The sequence below is a fragment of the Lactuca virosa genome, chromosome 3, assembly GCF_052849685.1.
Source record: "Lactuca virosa cultivar CGN04683 chromosome 3, Lactuca_virosa_CGN04683_v6, whole genome shotgun sequence".
In the NCBI taxonomy this organism is placed as follows: Eukaryota; Viridiplantae; Streptophyta; class Magnoliopsida; order Asterales; family Asteraceae; genus Lactuca; species Lactuca virosa.
Window position 1 is genome coordinate 318,279,751 of NC_136428.1, and position 23,351 is coordinate 318,303,101.

The window sequence follows — 23,351 nt, forward strand, 5'->3', positions numbered from 1 at the left end:
TATTACATACGTTTCGGGACTTACCATTCCACACCCAAGGCTGTTAGCTACAGTAGGGAAAATGCTCATCGACAGGTGTCTACGGTTGTACTGTTCGGCGAGTTACCACGCCGTGAATATCCTAGTACAAAAGGATACAATTTTAGTATTATATTATTTTCCTTCTTACCTTTAATTTGTGACACATTCACATGAACGACGAGGTAGAATATATTTGATATAGATAGACTATTTTCCTTATTACCTTTATATTGTGACACATGCACATAAACGATGAGGTAGACGATAGTTTTATAATAATAATATTTATACAAAGGAAAAACCGTCACATTTACAGTGATGCATACTTTCAAAACAGTCGGGTCTTGGTAGAAGGCTACTTTCAAAACAGTCGGGTCTTGGTAGAAGACTACTTTTTATACTAGTAGGAAATATGGGATTTTCTAGGGTTTTCAAACGTTTACAATTACTTACAAACATGTTCATTGATACAAACTTCTCTTCAAACAATTACAAGTCTTTCTTTACAGTTTTACAAATCAAAGACACATAAATACTTATGAATTCACCATCTTTATTGCTGATACTCGCTTTCAAAATAACTTGTATTCTCAGGTCACAAATAGACAGGTACGATGACTAGGTTTTGTGAAGACGGAGCAGTCAAGACTCGTCTTTTATTTTGAGTATTCATTATGTTGTTTTATACTATGAAAGAACACACTTGTAATTAAAATTATACTATTAATGCAATGGATGATGTTGTTTCTTGTTTACTACTTTGCATTGTTGTGATACTTACATGACGTCCTCCGCCCAGAACGTTTCCGCCGTTCTTGGTTTTGGAGTGTGACAGATTGGTATCAGAGCATTGTTTATAGTGAATTAAGTATATCAACCCATAAAAGATATACTAACTATAAATACAATGGGATTAACATACTCGCCAAGAGTTTATACTTTTAAATAATAAAATATTTAACTAAGTATACATACCTGAATTCATACTAAAATCAGTGTCACAATGACAAGAACAAAAGTATTACGATTGTTGAATATCACAAGTAAGCTCGGGGATGTATGGTCAGTCTTGGGAGTAGCATAGCCTGATCAACTATGCTGGTCCGAGGAGTGATTAGCACATGCCCAAGAATGGTTGTGATGTGGCAACAAGTCTAAAAACTTACCAACACTACCACAATGAGAACTCTAGAGCAGGACATAAGTCTAAAATACTATGGGAGTATTTTGTGTTACTATAATTACTTACTTGAGAACTAAAAAGATCTTCATTACTAGGTCGATAGTTGCTAAGTGGATACACCAAGGTTATATGTAACTAGGATGTCATAGACTTAGAATCTGTGAATTTTTGCTTTACCCCTGTTCCTTGTGAGTTTGGAGTTAAGGTCACTTATTCGAAGGCCTATCCTGTTTTGATTACATATAACTGGTATGCACTTTACAAATAGTGATGTAACTAATGAAGATTATCTAATAATTATCTAGATAGTTCGTCTAATAATTATTTCCTTACCCCAATTCTCGCGTAGATAACATGGCTGGACTCCATCCCCACGACAACCCGTACCTTCCGAACGAAGGCAATGCTAGATGGTTTGGAGAAGAACCCGAGAATGATCATCAAATCCCTTTGAATGATCACCATGCTGAAGACCTTTCGGATGATGCTAACTCCGAACCCGAAGTTGAGAACCTACCCCCAGTAGCTCCCATTCCAAATCCTAACCCTCGTCCGGCTTTTCATGGCCCGACGCCTCCTTGGGTAGAATGCTTGGAAACATGGAGCGAAGAGCAAGATCAACCTATGCCGTTTAATGGAGACTGAAGCTTCTACAACATAAGAGAAGGAAGCTCGGCAGACAGAGTTCTACCAATCCTGGTCCGTAGAGTTTCCCGAAACGAGATTCAAGGCAGGACAACTCTCCATCGTATCGTAGAGGTTGATGCCAATGCAAGAATGCATACCATCCGCACCAATCACCTTGAACACACTCATGAGAGATCTGAGAGAGACCATGAGACCCTGCTGCAAGCACTAGCTGAAACTCGAGCCGAAGTCATAGAGCTCCGAGTACGCCAGAGGGTGTACGAAAGACACCTGCTTGATATGGAACGTCAACTAGCTGAACTAAGGGTTCACCATAGGGGTAACCGTCACCAGTAGGAGATGCTTTACTTTCCTTCTTTGTTTCAAAGAATCATTTTCCTGTCTATGTCCTATGTGGCATTTTTCTATGTAACTATCTTGTACTATAAGTACTTTTAGTTAGGCCTTGATGCAGCCAAAACTTTTCTACTCTGGATGTGATGTAAGACCTACTCCAAGGTCATTTTTCCCAAACTTATTACGTCATGAATATCAATGATATTGACAGTCGGCTAACTTCTGTGTCATTCTTTGTTCAAATACTTTCATCATACTATCGTTGGAGTCTATCTGAAACCCACTCTAGTCAAGTTATTGGACTAGGGTAATTTAGCTCCGGGATCATTCCCAATTCTCTTTCAAAGGTTGGATCATGTTATTCACCATCCAATGGTACCCGGGTTTGAACGACAAACGTCTTGAGACCATTCTACGAACTTACTTCTACTCTGTACTAGGACTGCATCATAGGGATGTAGGTCAAACTTTCGAGAACGTACTTCTACTCTTTACATGAACGATCGAAATACATCTAGGTTCAACCATAATCGCTCACGAATTCATTCTCTTTTTGTGTAACAGAATCATGTCGTCATCCAGAAATAGTCAGCCGAACAACGAAACCCTTATCTTTCGTATCGACGCCGCTACATTACAAGCCGCGGTAACAGCTGCCATGACAGCTTTCCTTGCACACCTCAACTCTAACAACGCAATCAAGTCTGGCAAAGGAGTTGGCAATTTCGATTGTTGTACCGACTCGAGAAGCCAACAAATGACTACAGTCACGGACTTGCAAAGACGTAAAACCGAGAAGAAGAAACGAAAGCGCCAAGCCCAAAAGGAGCGCAAGAGATCCCAAAGACTTGCTATGCAACAGCAACAACTGGCAACTCCTGCCATTTCAGCTCCGATCAGACCATACGAGGGAAAACTTCCAAAGTATAACAAGTGTAGCTTTCATCACAACGGGGCTTGTCATGAAATGCAATGCTGCAATTGCTACAATTTAGGGCACCATGCCCGTAGCTGTAGAGCGCCGGCACGACCCATCACTCGAGCCCCTGACATCAGGGTCAGCTCTGCTTGCTATAGTGGTGGGGAAACCGGACGCTATAAAAGGAAATGTTCAAAGTGGATGGACAAAGAAAACACCCGTGTCCACATAACTCTGACTCGACACCTCACTTCCACCACCAATGCTAGTACAAGCCAGATATGTCACCAATGCGGCGAGATTAGACACCTCAAAAAAGGATTGTCCAATAACAAAGAACTCCGGTGCAGATGGGAAGATACTAAGGATCACTGCCGCAGGAGAAACTACTCCGGACCCATGTTAAAGTATCTAAGGCGTTCGTTGTAACAGACTCTTAAACTGTTTAAAACTAGTGCAACTCGAGTCTTATCTTTTGCGAGATCCCGTCAGTTAAGGGACCCTCGTGCTGCGTATACTTATCTTTTGTAGTATACCTTGTTCGCAGCAATAGTCTTGTAGTTAATCTAAAGTATTGTAACTCTGTTAAAAGTTGCACTGTTTTGTTTTGTCTGTAACGCCTTTATAATCAAGTCTAATGCCTTTATTTCCAAGTGAGTCCGACATTATCATACGACTTGAGTCAATTCAATCCTCACAATACCAGTTTCATGCGTAAATCTCTTTCTCCGAAATCGCCTTGCTAGCGAAACCATCATTATAGAACTTCGAAGTACTCATGCATTGAGTACCTCATGTTTCTTATACTTTCCGAAGAAACCTCAGCAAACCTCCCCGAAGTACCACTCGTACAGTACGTCAAGTTCAATCCAAAGACTCGTACGGTTAATCTATCGCTGAAGAATGTATACACAGGGGTGGTATATAATCAAGGTTCTACAGGTTTAGAATTGATGATTCCACTTTAACTTCTTTTCCTCGTTGGGATGTGAGCTTAAAGAAGAATCATTTATTCGACTACCTTTTCAATCTTAATTATATACGGCTCTTATACACGATATTGTGATTGATGAACCATGTACGACTTCTAATGTGAACTTCAGGACGGAGACTGCCCAAGACTACGAGTAATCGCATCGCCATGCGAACAAACTTAGAACCCAATACGACTCCTCTAACCAGATCGCCCTTCAGTCTAACACCTACGGAGATGCAAGAACTGTCAGGTCAAACTTAACGAACTACTCAACAATGGAATTGAAAGACCAAGCTCCTCGCCCTGTAGAGCTCCGGTATTATTCTTCAAGAAGGTAGACGGATTGTTTCGTAGGAGCATCAACTAACAGAGATCTCGACAAGATTTCCATTAGAAATCATTACCCTCTGCCTCGCATAGAAGAATTGGTGGACCAACCGCATGGAACAAATTACTTTTCAGAAATGAACCTGAGATCCGAATATCACCAGTTACGAGTGTTAGAGAAGGATTTCCCGAGGACAATCTTCCAAACTCGATGCGGACGCTACGAGTCCGTAGTGATACCCCTCGGGTAAGACTAAAGCGCCCGTAGTATTCATGAGCTTAATGAATAGGGTATGCCATTCTTACTTGGATCAGTTCGTCATTGTCCTTGTAAATGACTTACTTATCTACTCTCGTAGTAAGAAGGTAATCATAAAGAGCATCTACAACAAACCATGGAAACATTACGATCAGAGAAGCTTTACGCGAAGTTCTCTAAATACGAGTTTTTGAATTGAAGAGTCGAATTCCTAAGGCACATTTTTAGTGATGAGGGAATTCTGGAGGACCCTTCCAAAATCAAAACCGTTGAGAATTTGTCAACACCGAAGACGCCGACGGGAATTCGCTAAATTCTAGGTCTCGCTGACCTACTGTCATAGTTCATTTAGAACTCCTCGCGAATTATGGAACCTCTTACGACTTTGACCCAGAAGGGAGTGACCCTTGACTGGGAAGAGAAGCAAGAGAAAGAAACCTTTGGAATCCCAAGCGAGAGACCATACTCTTTTGGGAAATCTCACCTGGGAAGGCTTGATACGCTTCAGAAAGCATGAAAAGCTAAATCCAAGATAGTTAGGACCTCCGAGATTCTTGCCAGAATCGGCCCTGTAACTCACAAAATTCAACTTACTCGCGAACTCAGTAACGTACATTTTACCCTCCACGTCTCGAACTTGAAAAAGTACCTTTCCGTCAGGACTCCTGTAATCCCACTCGACGAGATCGAGTTCAACGAGAGCCTCACCTTCGTGGAAGAACCATAGTGACCATGGACCGAGAGTTCAATTGAACGAAGCAAACTCGCTTACCATTAGTGAAGGTTCGCTGGAATGCCAATCGAGGACCTGAATTCACTTGGGAGCGCGAGGATTCAATCGATTAGTAAGTATCCCCACCTCTTGACTTGATTATTCACATCTACTCCTTTACCTAAATTCTAATTTCGGGACGAAATTCCCTCTAACAGGGGGATGATGTGAAAACCCGAAAATTTCCATCCTGTTTAGTCTAACACTTCATTGAAAGTCAAACTCATTCCTGCTATCATTTAGCACAATTTGGAGTTTATTTAAGCGTTCTGAGCCTTGTACACTTAAGGGATAAGTATCGGAGTTTATCTACTGGATCTATAGTACAAAGAACAAGTCTAGATCTCCTTGACAAGGAGTTCACGGCCACCACATGGGAGTTTACGGCCGTAAACTCCATGTGGGCCGTAAACTCCTCTTATATGTTGATATTTTGGCCATTTGTTCCATTCTTTCACTTCCTTGGCTGAAATCCTCTCAAGTACCATCCCGATCTTCGTCCCCGATCTTCAAAACTCGTAAGCTTCTTGTCCTAATTAGTTGATATCTTACATGAACTAGTGATCTTACATGATTTCATCCGTGAAATCATTCCATTTTGTAGATCTTCAAGTTTCACCAAGAACACCAAGAACACACACTAGTGTTCTTGGCCAAAACCGACCATTCAAGCTCCTAGATCGTAAGTACTCTTGTTCTAACTCGTTGTACACTAGGTTTAACATGTTTAGAGCTTAGAATCATCAAGGATCAATGGTTGAATGAGAGTTTACGGCCACGGATCTCCCAAGGTCGTAAACTCCCTATAAGGGTGCAATGATGCCTTTTCCCCCTTCCAATTGACTAGAGCTTAGCATAGAACCAACCACCATTGAACTAGGGACTTCAAGAAACGAATTGGTATTTCACACCATGAGTTTACGACCATAAACGCATGGGGAAGTGGTCTCCAGGCCGTAAACTCAAGTTAAGGTCATTCTTGGACCTTAAACTCACCTAGCCTCTTGTTTAAGCCTTGGAACACTTAACCACTTAAGACTCCTTACCTTTAAGCCTCAAATGGAGCCCCATTAGAGAGTTTACGGCCAGGAGTAAACTCCCCTGGGCTGTAAACTCCAATAAGTATGGTCCATGGACCATAAACTCAAATACGATGCCTTGCAATCCTTTGTTGCAACCCAATGGCCTCCTAACACTTTGACTAAAGTGTTTTCCTCACATTAGGATGTTTATACTTGTCTAATTAGTGTTACAATCACTAATTGTATTTATACATATGTCTTTATATGTTATTAGGATCATTATGTGTGTTTAAGTCTTTACTTAACACCAAGCACTTGTCCGACACTTCCATACGATCCACTCACTGCAGGTGAGTTCATACCCCTTAATTAACCTTTAAATGTTTCTAAATGTTTATAAATGCTTTTATGGGGGGGGGGGGGGGAATACAAGTTGAATCATGCTAGTTAGTAGATCAATCACATGTGATTAATAACTAGCATACAAATGGATTTACTACACTTTTAGCTGTTTTACCAAACATATTACTTCAAATGACTTTCTCAAACGTTTCTACATGTTAAAACTCTTTATCAAACTGTCTTACATAGTGTATGTTTCCTTTCAAACTCTGTTACAATTGTGTTTCAAACAAAGGTTTTCTTATGCTTAAAACTGTTCTTATCAAACAAACTACTTTCAAATCATTTTACAAACTGACATCAAGTCATCATTTCTTAGTTATTAAACTTTTCAAAGGTTTTACAAAACTTCTTTTATACTTTTACATTGTCAAATGCATGCCTATATATGTATAGTTATATAAGTAATGTTTAAATGACTTAGGACGGCTGGCTCGCTTTATTTCCTTTTCCTTGTTGGGATGTGGCCTTAGGGCATCAGTTATTCGTCTGAATGTCATCTAAATATTAGTTATATATCATGTATACATATATAGACATAAAAGTTCCATTAGTCAGTTCAGTACCTTTGGGTTGCAAAGGCATACTTCGGTTATACACGTACATTACTAGTAACTATAATAGGTATAGTTAGGAGATACTACTTACTATTCCAAGTACAAGGAATCACACAAGAGTAAGTTCATTCATGAGTCTATACTAATACATTACATACTATATGAAGAGATACGATTACATACAATTACAAGACATACAATTACAGGAGATACGTTTACATAGATACATTTACATAGATACGTTTACATAGATACGTTTACATATATACGTTTGCATAGATACTATTACATAGAATCTATTACATACGTTTCGGGACTTACCATTCCACACCCAAGGCTGTTAGCTACAGTAGGGAAAATGCTCATCGACGGGTGTCTATGGTTGTACTGTTCGGCGAGTTACCACGCCGTGAATATCCTAGTACAAAAAGGATACAATTTTAGTTATTATATTATTTTCCTTCTTACCTTTACTTTGTGACACATTCACATGAATGACGAGGTAGAATATATTTGATATAGATAGACTATTTTCCTTATTACCTTTATATTGTGAGACATGCACATAAACGATGAGGTAGACGATAGTTTTATAATAATAATAGTTATACAAAGGAAAAACCGTCACATTTACAGTGATGCATACTTTCAAAACAGTCGGGTCTTGGTAGAAGGCTACTTTCAAAACAGTCGGGTCTTGGTAGAAGACTACTTTTTATACTAGTAGGAAATATGGGATTTTCTAGGGTTTTCAAACGTTTACAATTACTTACAAACATGTTCATTGATACAAACTTCTCTTCAAACAATTACAAGTCTTTCTTTACAGTTTTACAAATCAAAGACACATAAATACTTATGAATTCACCAGCTTTAATGCTGATACTCGCTTTCAAAATAACTTGTATTCTTAGGTCACAAATAGACAGGTACGACGACCAGGTTTTGTGAAGACGGAGCAGTCAAGACTCGTCTTTTATTTTGAGTATTCATTATGTTGTTTTATACTATGAAAGAACACACTTGTAATTAAAATTATACTATTAATGCAATGGATGATGTTGTTGCTTGTTTACTACTTTGCATTGTTGTGATACTTACATGACGTCCTCCGCCCCAGAACGTTTCCGCCGTTCTTGGTTTTGGGCTGTGACATTCCTCCACCTCAACACAATGATTACTCTGCCACGGATCATGGTCGAGGTAATTCACCTCCTGATCATGTTCGAATATCACTATTTTGTACCCATGATGCTCATGAAGTAGAGTATGATCATCCATCACCAGCTCAGACTAAACTGCGCTCTGCTATTCAACAAGTTCTTTCCACTCGAGCAACTGTTCAGGGGAGCAACCTCAACTAGATAGTTACTTGTAGAATTCAACGATTTTCAAGTGAACGACCTCTCAAAACGGAACTCTCTTGTTTAATTGACCTCCCACATGAATCAGAGTCTTTCCACAATCGAAATGGATGTCGCTGAGATCAAGTTTATTGTTACAAGCGCTCACATTGAAACTGAGGATGAAGGAAATCAGTCTTCTTCGGCTGATGATCAACAACCGCCACCTGTTTCTAAATGTGCTCTTTCTTCTGGCGGAAATTCTACATCCATGTTGCCTCCTCCATCAAATCCACCACCACCAAGCAGTCCTCCTCTAATCTCTATTGATGATAATCAGTATCTTTCACTTAATCTGGTGCCTCCCTCTCAAACTGATGATTCCAAAAAGGGGGAGAATTTAATTTAAAACACTCCGACCAATGATTCTGCTGAAGAAGAACTAAAAACTAAAGACATCCCTGATGAGTCGGATGTGGATCATGAAGTTTATGCTATGGACTTATCATTTATTGATCTACAACCTCTTCATCCAGTATTTCCTGACATTGATTGTACCGGTGCTAATGCTGAGGGTGTAACGACTCGAAAATCCTTCCATCAATGACGTTAACGTTCAGTTACTCGAAGAAATATATATATATATATATATATATATATATATATATATATATATATATATATATATATATATATTAGCTTTATAGGGTTAAAATGGAAGAAATCAAATAAAAAAATATAATATTTAATACCTAAAAGAATTAATTTAAATTGAAGGGGTATATAATTTAATTAATTGGTTTTGTGGAAAATAGGTTAAAATATAGTTCTTTTTATTAGTGTAATTAAGGTTGAGGGGCTAAATTGTTATAAAAAGAAACTTAGATTGCCAAACTAATTGGATTATGATTGTTAGTAATTAAATCATGAAAGTGTAGGGAGTTTTTTTGAAAAATCGAATTGAAACTTCTGTAATTCAATGGTCCATGTGTTTAATGAATATGAAGGCTCCATTCGTTTTTTCCCCATGCCCGTTTTCTTCTTGCGAGTACTATTCAACCCAAACTCTTCCTTGGGGCTTAACCCTTCCCTTGGGCTGCCATAGAGGACCAGAAGTGGAAATTATTAAAAAAGAAAAAAAAAAAAAAACGATCGCATAGAGAGGGCAAGGCAGGAGAGGTCGACAACTTTTGGGTTAGTGTGTTCGGTCGGCAGGAGAAGGAAGGAAGCATCGGTTGTGGTTCTAATCAAGTCTAGTAATTGATCAATACTCTTGGTAAGTTCTTGATCCTTCTTCTTCATGTGTTCATACTACAATTTCTTGAGGCTATTGGAGATCGATTCTTCCTCTTTGTAAGCCTATGGTCTTTCTTCTCATGATAATTCATCTTCAATTAGTGTGAATTGGTTGAAAACATTGTCAATTGCTTTTTATTTGACACTCTTGATCATAATGCTTCCTAGTCTCAATTCTTGAAGTTATGTATTGTTAATTTTTCAGCCCTATTGGGTCTGTTTAGTGGTTCATTGGCTGTCAAAATCTTGTTATGAACACTCCTCAATGTGTTGTTAATCATGTGCAAGAATTGCTCAAAGTCATGGAATCGATGCCTTTCTTTTGTTGCTAGATTTCATGCTTCTTTCTATGTCAATCCTAGTGATTTTTCATGAGGTATCTTTCTATAAAAAGGCCATGTTTTGAACCATCCAAAAGGTCTTCAAAGCAGTCCCTAACGTGGCTTAATGGTGGAGAAAACTCAAGCCCTAGTCGTGTTTTCACTTTTAGCAAAGTACTTTGTTTTCCCATATAAACAATGTACTTTGAATCATGGATTGAGGTTAGAATTGTTATTTTAACTTCTTGACATGTTGTTACTGTTAAGAACTCGATTTACATCTTTATAGTTGATTTTGGTTGTGGCGTAATGGGTTAAGTTGTCAATTAACCATTAAAATGCAATGCTGGGAAAATTATGAAAAATTACTAATCTGTCCCTGTTTTCAAAAAAATCTAGAAAAATCATCAGAAGTCGTATTTATGATCCGTAAACTCTCAAAGTTTTAATTTTGGGTTTAGTTTGTCCATGATTTTTTCCAAGACTTGGTATTGTCCCTAACCAAGGTGAAAATCGTCTATTTCACTGACTGGTCGGAAATTAGCTGCACCGACATTCTGTCTTGTAAAATTCATAGAAAATTGTAGAAAAATCGGTTGGACCTGTGCAAGTAGTACTTTTAAAGATAAAAGTATGAAATATCTGAATATAGAATAAAGTTGAAATTTTTATAGGTTTAAGTGATGCTAAAGTGGCCTCGAACAGACTGCTGTTTTAGGTCAAAATCTGAGAATTTGACCTAATAACCTATTTGCATGTTTGGGTAGTAAATTGCCATAATTTGTTCATGTACACTTCTAGTAATACATATATTTGTGGTGGACTAGGGTAAGGTTTAATACCTCAGGTCCAACAAGATTTGAAGTGTGGAAAGGGTGCTTATTTGTTCATGCTACTAGTCATTTAAGAAACACACGTACATTTCATTAAATTACAGTAATTACCAAATAAAAGTTCTTCACAGTATTTATTTGGATGAAATTTTTTGCATCCCATATATTATTGGCAATATTATAAAGGCTAAATGCCATAATTATATTATGTGTATTTGCAAATGTAGATTCATGTTAATAATCATTTTAATAAAAATAGTTAAATTCGACTTTGCTTATTTAAATATAATCGTTTTAAAGTGAGATTTTTATTATACACTTATAATGAATATTACTTTGGGTGATAAATAATTTAAGAAATAGTTTTTAAGATTTATTAACTTTTGTGTAAAATGATGGAACATTTTGTATCAATGTATATGAAAAATAGAATGATTGATTGTTTGATAAAAAAATAGAATATAAACAAAAGCTGGAAAATATTAAGAGAATCTAATTTATGCATACATGATAAAAGATTAAATATTTAAATTAACCAATTTGTATGTTCACTTAAATCTATATATGCAGGAAAGAAAATGATAAATGTTTTTTTTGTAAAGGAAAACTCGTAAATTTGTAAGAATTTTCGAAAAACTTCATAAGCTCTTTGAAATTTTATTTTATGCAAGTTTTTTAAAAATGATTTATAAGTTACTTTTTGGTTTGACAAATATTTTAAGCACCAAATGGCTTCTAGACCTACGGTATCAAGTGTTGCCCTCTTTCCTTAAGGTTGAGTGTTCAAGTCCCACCGTGTAAATAAATGGAATTAAGGAGTAGTTTAGGCAAGGCTGTAAATAACATTAGGCATGACATGGCGACAATGTCAAACCTCAAGCTTTTACCAGTTGTGGTGAGTCATGTCGTTCGTAAGACGTGGCTTAAGTCGACAATTTTGTATATATATATATATATATATATATATATATATATATATATATATATATATATATATATATATATATATATACTGTAATTCATTTTTATATACATATTTGATTTAAGGCAGCATTTTGTTAAAGTGTGGCGGCAGATACAAGCTTTGGAGCCATGGCGGCCCATGACGAAGCCATGACAAACTTTCTAGAACCTTGAGTTAAGAGTAGATTAGATTTGCTGTTTCAATATATATATATATATATATATATATATATATATATATATATATATATATATATATATATATATATATATATAGTTTGTTAAATACAATCTCGATGATTTTTATCAAGACACATTTCAATGGCAAAGAGTAGGCAACCAAAGATTCAAAACAAGCCACGCAGCGCAGAGCACAACGAAAATCTACTAAATGCCAACTCCATACCATTTGATATTGGCAACTTTAAACTTAATGCTTATCTTTAATATGTATTTAACCCGTTCCATGTTCTCTTCTTGAGCTCCACCATGTGATGATGTGAAAGAAAAAAAAGTTAGTTACAAAAATAGTCTAATCGTAACTTACATATATAAAAACACAAAACAACAACAACAGAAACAATAAAAATAACAATAAAATTAAGATTGGAAATAGAAATGTAGATATCGATAATTATGTATCTAATAGGGGTAGCTAGAGTTACTGTGTCACCTTTGACATTTCGATATTTTAAAAATGCAATAAAGGAAGAATACGTCAAATTGAGCAATAAATAAATAATCATGATACACAGTTACCCACAAGGGTTCAGTAACCTAATATCAAAATATTATCTAAAAAAAAGGAGAGTAACTCAAATACACATGACATAAAAAAACATTTTAGTATTAGATAGAGGAGAGAATTTTCATGATATCATCTCAGTAAAGGACAGAAGAAAACCATGAGGAAAGAGAGAGGAAAGATGAGTAAATAACCTTTTTTTAATAAACTTAACTACATATAATATATATATATATATATATATATATATATATATATGATTTAAATTAATACTATTAATTGGTAGTTAGTTTTTCCGGTTACAAGCTTTATGAAAAACACTCATGCATTAGTTTTCTTTTATTTTGAAGACTTGTCACATAAACAACTCCTAATTAACTCACGAACCCTAAAAATAACTTCAACGTAAAATAGTTAATACCCTACTTTTAGTTGTCTATTCTTCTGTCTCACGCCAACACGACTCCATCTAGATCAGCGAAGCAAGGTATGTTTCTCGATTTCGCTCTTCCTTTAACATCTCTTACCCTCTTTGTGCTTCTAACTCAATTGAATAAATCGTTATTTTTCATGAGTTTTAGGGTTTAGTTATTGGTGCGGCGCATCAATCTTCTTATTTATATGTAACTTATCTACGATTTTTGCTGACTCATGATTTTATGTCTGTACGTCTTGAGTCTAACGTGATGCATGCGTATTTGGGTTGGTGATCTAAATGTGAATTAAATGCAATGTTGTTTGAATTTTGAGTATAAATTTCACCTTTCAGTTTGGGGATGATCATTTTATCAATTAATTCAGTTTCTTTAGGGTTTCGTTTCATATCCTGATATCTTTGTGATTATTAGTCATGAAATTTGTTTGAACATGCAATAACCATTTGTCTAGATGTGATATAGTGATCATTTGTTTGGTTATTAGTGTCTCAGGTAATAAGGTAATTAAATTAGCGGATCAGTTAGAAGGCCAATATTTAATTACTACCAAAACGAGGTCAAGTGTCATTCATTTCAGCATCGGATAACAGCCATGGCAAACAACACTCAACAAGTGCCTCGTGTGCTTGTGAATAGGGTGTCAGAGCAAGCTGTTTTCCCGTGTGGTGGTATTATTTCAAGGTGTGTGAGTACCCTCCCCTTTTTTTCCCAAGAAACACGCAACTCAGAACCTAGTTGAAATTAATTACTAATTAATTTTGGATTATATATAAAAAATATTATTTAGTCAAGAAGAGCCTAAAGGCCTAAGACCTTATCTTTGACCATTAATATTTAATAAGTCCAAGCCTACTACTAGCCCAATTTGACTAGTCCAACACCACAACCCAAACCCAAGATGCTTAACCCATTACTTGATTCATTTGAATAAATGAGTGGGACAAGACTTACAATGTGGGAAAAGGTTTTCTCTTCCTCCTATATGGGACAAGTCCCACATTGTAATTTTGTAGAACAAATCTCCAACAATAATTTCATTTCTGATTGTTTAATATTTTTTTTTTGTTTGTGTTTAATTCGATCCAGTGCAAAGACGATCACATTACCAGGTCGGAATAGGACGTTGGTTCCCACGGACTTGAGGTTCATTATACCTGCAGGAGTATGTTTACACTTTGGTATGCATTTTTATTGTAATATTTATATGCCAAATTAATTGTTTGTTATAAATACCATCGATTTGGTTTGTTTTGTTTTGTAGCTATTATACCTGATTTGTCGCAGCAATCCATTTCAGTTGATCAAGGGTATATTTGTGGTCCCTGCTCAGATGCTCTGGTTTGGGTCGATATGTACAATAGGTCGGGTTCAAACTTTGAACTTAAAGCGGGCGATCATATTGCATGGTTGGATGTTTTACACAATAAAATCACACCAAAATTAATTGATGTCACCCCTCCTTTTAATAATCAACCAACTAGTTACAATTAACTAATGCATTACACAATGCTATTCAATAACCACTTCTTGATATGATACCTAACATGGTTAATTTACGAGTACAAACTTTGCGTCAATTTCAGATGGAATTGTTTTTGTTGAATTATTATGCACTTTTGAATAATATAAATCGGAAAACCACCTATACTTGGTGATAACGTTGATGTTACGTGTTTTTTATTTCTATAAAATTATACACTTATTTTTATCTAATATAATTATGTTGAAAGTTATGCATGTAACATTGTAGCTCTTTAACTTATTTAGTTTTATAGTTTCAAGAGGGTGTTTGGACTGCTTATTCAACTTATGTATATCGTTTTTCAAAAGTGTTTATCAAATTATTAACCCAACAAAACAAATGTTATTTTATTGTGTTTGAAAATTTTAAAATAATATGGCCAAAAGGGTATCCATATATTATTGACGTGTCCTTTTTTAACATATACCTCATTATTTTTTATTATATTTTGTATAATATATAACAGAAATAATTTCGTAAACCTTGAATATATATATATATATATATATATATATATATATATATAGAGAGAGAGAGAGAGAGAGAGAGAGGAAGGAATTTTTTGAGAACTTATAGTTTCCGAGAACTAAAGGTGGGACGTTAGATTAAAATTTTTAAAGGCTTAGATCAAAGATAGCATACTTGTAATTATCAACACTTTTAATGGTATATTAGACTTTTAAACAATTGATCGGAGGGGTATATTAGGGATAACATATATTATTTCATAATAATTAATTTAACTAATTTCAGAAAATCAAATTCTCTCTTGATTACTTACCGATTCTATCTTTCTCTCTCTATCCCATTCTCTCTTACACACAAGAAGTCTTCATCGCTCCGCCATGGTGCTTCCTTCGCCGGCGAAATCATCAACGAGAGATCGAGAGAGAACATAGTGTTCATAGATCTCTCTCTTTCCTTCCTCTCGATTCACCTCCAGATGGTGTCAAATTCTCGTTCACGTTCTTCCTTGGCGTCTTCTTACTGCCTCCAGATTAATATCCACCATCAATCCAAGTTTCATCGCCAATGATGATCATTTGATCTGAAATCTACCACTGATCAATGCTTCATTATTGTTGATTATAAAAAATATGAAGGTGCGATCTGTTCTTTTCACTTTTTGAGCTGAAGATCGAGTGGAGGTCAAGGTGAATTTATTGCTCCTAATTATGAAGTTACTTCTCTTGATTCTCGATGCTATGGATGTAAGATCGTTTTTCTCGTATATATTTTATGTCCATTTGTAGTTGTTTTACACAAGTTGCTAGGTTATTCCAAAATTTTGAACGCATCTATAGATGATTTTTTGATATTTTGCGATTACCAGAACTTTACATTCATAAGCATATTGTTTATGAATAATCACTTTCATTTTTTTATACCCCTATTAACACACATATCTTGATGCAGTTCTCTAATGAAGCTCCTTCAAGGGAAGACCTAGATTTTCCAGGTGGAAAAGTGAAATTTACCCCAAAGTAACTTTCACATCTAAAAGTATAGATGAAAGGGCTCCTTGTTATCAAGTGCTTAATGAAAATGGACATATAATCATGAATAGTGATTCAGTTCAGGTAAATACTAAAACATGACTTATTTAATTAACAATATCAATTCTTTTTATATTTCTTAAAGGCATAAAGGATCTTTTTGTCTTTTCAACATACAGATCAACAAAGAACTTGTTGTGAAAATGTATGTTGACATGGTAACACTGCAAGTTATGGATACTATTTTCTATGAGGCACAAAGACAAGGAAGAATATCATTTTATCTGACAACAATTGGTGAAGAGGCAATCAATATTGCATCAGCTGCAACTCTTAACATCAATGACTTTGTCATTCCTCAGGTTTTACTTTTTATGATCTTTTTTAATTACTTTCATAGATTAAAATCATCAATATTATATCATTTTTTTATTAATTAAAGTTTGAAATTCTTATATCGTTTTTTATGTCTTTTCAACATACAGATCAACAAAGAACTTGCTGTGAAAATGTATGCTGACATGACAACACTGCAAGTTATGGATACTATTTTCTATGAGGAACAAAGACAAGGAAGAATATAATTTTATCTTTTTTTAACATAAATGACTTTTTCTTTTCCTCAGGTTTTACTTTTTATGATCTTTTATAATTACTTTCATAGATTAAAATCATCAAAAATTTGAACGCATCTAAAGACAAAAAGATCCTTTATACCTTTAAGAAATATAAAAAGAATTGATCTTGTTAATTAAATAAGTCAAGTTTTAGTATTTACCTGAACTGAATCACTATTCATGATTATATGTCCATTTTCATTAAACACTCGATAACAATGAGCCCTTTCCTTTATAGTTTTAGATGTGAAAGTTAGTTTTGGGGTAAAATTGACTTTTCCACCTGGAAAATCTAGGTCTTCCCTAGAAGGAGCTTCATTAGAGAACTGCATCAGGATATGTGTGTTAATAGGGGTATAAAAAAATGAAAGTGATTATTCATAAACGATATGATATTTTGTAGTTGTTCTGATTTATATATGTATCTCCACGTAACCCCCTGGCCCCACAAATTATTGCATACTATAATTTTTTCAGTCAAGTGCACCCAACTCAAAGATGCATGTGGTCAATCGATGTGTATGCTAGGTTTGTTGTTTCTGTTTCAGCAATGTACTTAACTACTTATCCTTTTTTTTATATAAAATTTAATTTTAAGTTTTTATGTTGGATTTATTCGGTCGTGGAATGAATGGTTACTTGTGGTTGTGTGAGAGAAATGGTTTCAGGATGGTGCTTCCTTCCCCAATTAATGGCTTAGGGGATATTATGAATAACCATGTCATGTAAGTTTCCTTAAAAAAATATTTAAAAAAAAGTTTTTTTTTTTTAAATTTAGTTATTGTTTTGCAGAAATGTGACGTATATAAATCCAACACCTCATAAACATATTCCAAGACCTCCAAAAGGTGTAGTCATGCCAAATAAGGTGTGTTTTTCACATTTTTGTGTATATATTTATTGAAAGTATTATTATATTATATAAAAAATGATGTATATATTGATGACATGTAATTGTAATTATTATTATTTATTGCAGATTTTAAAACCTTTGATATAAAACTGTTGCCTATTTTATGGCATGAAGACAACAGTGGATGTCGAAGACAAGGCAGTTATAATAGGTATACTTGCATCTTTCTTGCTAATAATTCTTACATATATAAGGGTATTTTGTTTTTTTAATGCATGACATTGCTATAATTATTCAGGCCACAAGTACATATAATTTATTACATTTAGTATATTCAAATACCAACGTATTATATGTAAATATGATGGATTTTTTTTTGTTTTTTTTAATGCATGACATTGTTGTAATACCAGCGTATGTATGTTATAATAGGTACACTGGATTGTGGTTCACATATGATTCACATGTAAATCACATATTAATCACAATTGATTCACATCTAAATCACATGTGATTCACATGTAAATCACATATTAATCACATTTCATTCACATGTGATTCATATGTGAATTACATGTGATTTACAAGTAAATCACGTGTAATTCACACATGAATCACATGTATTTCACATGTAAATCGCATATTTACTTGTAAATCAGATATAATTCACAAGTAAATCACAAGAGATTCACATATGAATTACATATGATTCACATGTAATTCACATGTAAATCACATGTAATTCAAATGTAATTCACATATGAGTTACATATGAATCACAAATGATTCACATATTAATTACATGTGATTCACATGTGGATCACAAGTGAATCACATAAGAATTACATGTGATTCACATGTAAATAACATGTAATTAACATATGAAGTACATGTGATTCACATGTAATTTACATATGATTCATTTCTGATTCACATGTAAATCACAAGTGAATCACATATGAATTACATGTGATTCACATGTAGATCACAAGTGAATCACATATAAATTACATGTGATTCACATGTAACTAACATGTAATTCACATATGAATTACATGTGATTCATATGTAATTCACATATCAATCACATGTGAATCTTACATGATATATACATGTGCATTTTTGTGAGTGTTCTTGTATTAATCAATTTTTTCTTAATTTTCTTGTAGATTTTGAAGAATTTGTGGAAAATATTGAAGAGGTGAAAAGTGAAAATTTGAAGAAAATACGGAAATCTTGATATGAAGAAATGATAGCACTATGAATCTTTGTAGTTTTTTTTTTATATTTTATTTTGTGTTGAATAAAATACTTGTAGTATTATGTTTATAAATTGATTAATAAAAATGAGATTTTTTATGACTTACTTACGAATATTATAGTGTAGGAAATATGCATATATGCATTTGAAAAAAATATGCATATATGCACCTAAAACGTTGATTTTCTTTTGTTAAAAAAATTAGAGTTTTTTTTTTTTTTTTTTTTTTTTTTTTTTTTTTTTAATATTCTACCTTTTTTTTAAATTTATTGATTTTTAAAAATTTAATTTTTAAAAAAATGCAATTTTTTTAAAAAATTGTAGATTTGTTTTTTAAAATACTGTTTTTTAAAAAGATTGTAGTTTTTTATTTATTAAAAATATGCAGTTTTTTTTTTAAATAATTGCATTTTTTTTAAAAATGCAGTTTTAAAAAAAATGCAGATTTTTTAAAAAGAATGCAGTTTTTTTTCTAAAGAAATTGTAGTTTTATTTTTTTTGAAAAAATGCAGTCTTTTTAAAAAAATGCAGTTCTTTTGAAAAATTGCAGTTTTTTTTAAAAAAAATGCAGTTTCTTGAAAAAAAAAAGAATTTTTTTTTATTAAAAATGCAGTTTTTTTCAACAAAAGTTGCAGTTTTTAATTTTTTTTTCACTTTTATTTAAAAATTCTTGTTTTCTGAAAAATTAAAAAAATCTCCATTTTTTTAAAAAAAATTCCGAAATTTTATTTATTATGTTAATTTTTTAAAACGTTTTATTAATATTTCCAATAACAAAAAAAAAAATTAAACATTAAATGAGATCGGTAAGATGACGATCATGCCCGTAATAAGTTAATTTTGATCTAACGCTCCACTTTTAGTTCTCAGGTTTTCGGAAAACTATGAGTTCTCAACGGATCTCACCCCTATATATATATATATATATATATATATATATATATATATATATATATATATATATATATATATATATATATATATATATATATATATATATATATTATAAAGCATATTTAGTCAAATGCTGAATTTTAAGTCGTACAAGCCTTTAATGCATATTTACAATCATTTTATGCATTAAAAAATACTACCGGTCAATGGCTGAAAAAGTCAAGATAAGAAGGCAGGATACATTGACATTGTTCCCTATCCATTTAACAACCTCCTCAGCTATGTTCCTTTTCTTCCGCCTAGTGATTATTACTCTTTTTCCCCCATTTATATAACCCTCCTCATTCTCCCATCTCCACTCAAGATCTGAACCAGATTACGCTCTCCTATCTCACCTCTACCCTACATTGACTGCCACAACAATCACGCAACCATATCTGCTACGCTACACCTAGTTGCCGCCACCACTACTTCTACTTTGATGTTAATTACCTAGGGTAAATAACTTCATGTGGTGGTGGTTACAAGAACATTCATGTGTTTTTTCTTTTTATTTCATATTTGATGAACTCTTTACAACTTCAGGTTCACATTTGTTGTTTTTTTACTCTATTTCTGATCCGTATAACACACCCAGGTATTATATGTAAGTATCATCGCATTATTTCCATCGATTTTTTTATTCATTTTGATTTCCCTTTGATTTTCTCTTTCTTTTGGTGTTCGGTTGATTTTATATGATTTCCCTATACTTGCAATAAAAGAAAACGATATGACCAGGTATTATGAAGAAAGACATCACATGACTAAGTTTTGAGAAGAAACGTTTGGAGCTTTCTACATCAATAAGTTATACAATCATGGATGCTTAGTTTTCCTTTTGATTTTTCTTCTTCTCTTTTCAATGATTTTTAGTTTTTTCCTCGTTTGACATCTTCTAGCTGTGTTGGTGGTGATAGTTATCAGGTAAAGTTTGAGAATCATGAATCAATGTGTTTTGAATGTCTAATTTAGATATAGATTAGTGGTTAGTGTGCTTTGTTGATCTTCATTCACACATGAGTTATGAGTTTTATTTTATTTTTCAAATTATTTGTGTGATTAACTATATTCAAGGGTTCACCATCCGGTACCGTTGCATTCACTGTCTATGCTCACACATGTTTGCTTGAACCTACTATCTAATGTGCTTGTGGTTTATTTCAAAATCTTGATACTGTTAATTTGTTTTAAAGGTGAAATTGCTTCTTGTGGTTATATAATGAAATCATTTCTTCCACCTGAATTGGTGGTCGATCTGATAAAAAAATAGTCAATATATTTGTTAAGTGCTTCACTGTTTGTATTATATTTCTAGGGATGTTGGTTTTCAGCTATCCATAGTTGGGAAATATGTAGCGATCTTCCTTACCCATATGGATAAAAACAACTTTGTATTCAAAGATGTATAGTTTAATCACAAAACTTTATATAGATCCATGTTTAACAAGAATATTTGCAGTTTGCTAAGTCCTTTGCTTGATCACACTGTTCTCGGTCTCCCTGTTAGGTTCCTGCCCATTTAGCGTAACATATTAACTGTGATTTGCAGGTTAATGAGAAGTTTGGTCTAGCTCAATCGGAAGAAATGAAACTATAATGCTCAATATTGGAAAACAGGAAGAGGTGTCGTGAGTTGTGCCTCAGGACTACCCAAAGATAAGAGACCATTTTACTTAGGTCACTTTGAGGTCTATCTCCTGATGTTCTTACACTTTTACTGATAATGAAAATGTTGCTTAAACTTTTACCATTAATAGCAACATAGTTAATTTTCAGTTAGGTATTGTTTTCATTCTCCTTTGCTTGGGTTGATCTCACATGGTGAATTGCAATTTGTGGTTCCATTTTTCACTTCAGGTACCTATTTTTGGTTTCTATTGTTCTTCTACTCGATGCTTGATAACTAGACTAAATTAGGTTTGCATCAGTTTTCATATTTAACAGATTGCAATAATTGGTTGTCGTTGGGGAACGCCAATACAATAATTGTATTTTTTTTTTGTTTACTTTAGGTCATAATGTGAAAACTGGAACTTGCTTATTTATGTGTGTAATAATGTTGGCCATTGTTTTGACAATTAAAAATTGGACCAACTTCTATCTTGCTCAAATTCAAATGATGGAGAAGATATCAAAAGAATAGACTTCTGGTAATTATGATTTCCCATTTTATAGCCTTTTATTATCCTTTTTAGGTTTTTTCATGCCTATTTTGGATTATGTTTATTGATAATGTGTAGTCTTTGAGATGTGCAAAAATACATTACTTCTATTATATGCTTTGTTTACACCATAACTATAAACCCAAAAATATCAAAAGTGGTTGTATTTTGCTGTTATACATTTCTTGAATGGCATTATGTTTCTGACATATTCCCAGTTTATATGCTTTGTTTGTGAAATTAATTCATGATTCCATAATTGTAAACTGGACATAATATCAAAATTACCGTTTGATGTCTACTCTTTTATGTAGCTATTCTGATAGGTGAAATGATGGATATTCCCCTCAATTGCTTCTAAATGGGTTAGTAAAATATTGGCACTGCAATTTTCTAATGGGTTTTTAGGCAACTATGATCAACGCTTATAGCTTGAAAAAAGAGGCTTGGGGGTTAATAAATTCACTTGTGGTGGATTGATTACTTGTGATAGATTTTGTTGAAATAATAAAGAAAATGTGTGTTGTTTGAAGAAAAGGAGGCTCTATGATTGTCGAATACGTGGGACTGGGACGGTCCTTAAAAATGTGATCTATATCAAGCTTAATTACATCCATTGAATTTAGTTTGAGCTGGACTCAATTATATGTATTTATTTCTTTTTTAAATACGAATATATTAATTGTGATACAATTGAGTTTAAATAAAATAAAGCTCAAATTATTTAATAATGGTCGAATTACGAACAACCACTTGCATATATTATACATTTATAGATTTATTTGTTTTCAATTTTCACATGACTTGATCAAAAACTCAAATTATTTAATGGTGTCCGGGTCCACACTCCCCGCTTGCAGTTGAAAAAGGGAATTTTCTTTGAAAAAGGAAATCATGGTCGAAAGATTGTAGTGGGAAAACATTTTGTTTGAGGCATTATTGGGCGGAAATGGTGAGACTGATCGCCTTATTAAATGAAATCAAAAGAGGATTCAAGTGATAATATAATTGTTGTTTGTATCTCTATCAATTTTCCACCTCTTGTATTTTTTTCTTCACAAACTAGCATTATAATAAGGACCGAGCTTGAGAAATGTGATGCAAACAATGTTCTTGGCTACGTGTCTTAAGAGAAAATATCTATG

At 33.7% G+C, this 23,351-nt stretch overlaps 2 protein-coding genes across 3 annotated transcripts; both read left to right on the forward strand.

The window, feature by feature from the left end:
- Window positions 1–9,829: 9,829 nt before the first annotated feature.
- Window positions 9,830–15,017, forward strand: LOC145167354 (deoxyuridine 5'-triphosphate nucleotidohydrolase-like). 2 transcript variants are annotated; one of them, XM_079086543.1, is made up of 4 exons: window positions 9,830–10,041; window positions 13,852–14,040; window positions 14,446–14,537; window positions 14,621–15,017. In XM_079086543.1, exons 2-4 carry the CDS (start codon window positions 13,952–13,954, stop codon window positions 14,848–14,850), a joined length of 411 nt encoding a protein of 136 aa, XP_078942669.1. In that variant the 5' UTR covers window positions 9,830–10,041; window positions 13,852–13,951; the 3' UTR covers window positions 14,851–15,017. The 2 variants fall into 2 exon arrangements, with proteins under 2 accessions (XP_078942669.1, XP_078942667.1); XM_079086541.1 differs by having other exon boundaries at window positions 9,833–10,041; window positions 13,844–14,040.
- A 1,226-nt stretch (window positions 15,018–16,243) lies between these two features.
- On the forward strand, window positions 16,244–17,068 carry LOC145163047 (2-oxoisovalerate dehydrogenase subunit alpha 2, mitochondrial-like). Its single transcript, XM_079081961.1, has 3 exons — window positions 16,244–16,461; window positions 16,557–16,739; window positions 16,863–17,068. The coding sequence occupies exons 1-3, from the start codon at window positions 16,441–16,443 to the stop codon at window positions 16,959–16,961; spliced, it is 303 nt and encodes a 100-aa protein (XP_078938087.1). The 5' UTR covers window positions 16,244–16,440; the 3' UTR covers window positions 16,962–17,068.
- Window positions 17,069–23,351: the final 6,283 nt, after the last annotated feature.

Coding starts and splice junctions, on each gene's coding strand:
- LOC145167354 (XM_079086543.1), top strand. CDS start 13,952: ATGGCAAACAACACTCAACAAGTGCCTCGTGTGCTTGTGAATAGGGTG. Junction 14,041..14,445: donor TGTGGTGGTATTATTTCAAG/GTGTGTGAGTAC, acceptor AATTCGATCCAG/TGCAAAGACGATCACATTAC. Junction 14,538..14,620: donor AGGAGTATGTTTACACTTTG/GTATGCATTTTT, acceptor TTTGTTTTGTAG/CTATTATACCTGATTTGTCG.
- LOC145163047 (XM_079081961.1), top strand. CDS start 16,441: ATGAATAGTGATTCAGTTCAG. Junction 16,462..16,556: donor TGAATAGTGATTCAGTTCAG/GTAAATACTAAA, acceptor TTCAACATACAG/ATCAACAAAGAACTTGTTGT. Junction 16,740..16,862: donor ATGACTTTGTCATTCCTCAG/GTTTTACTTTTT, acceptor TTCAACATACAG/ATCAACAAAGAACTTGCTGT.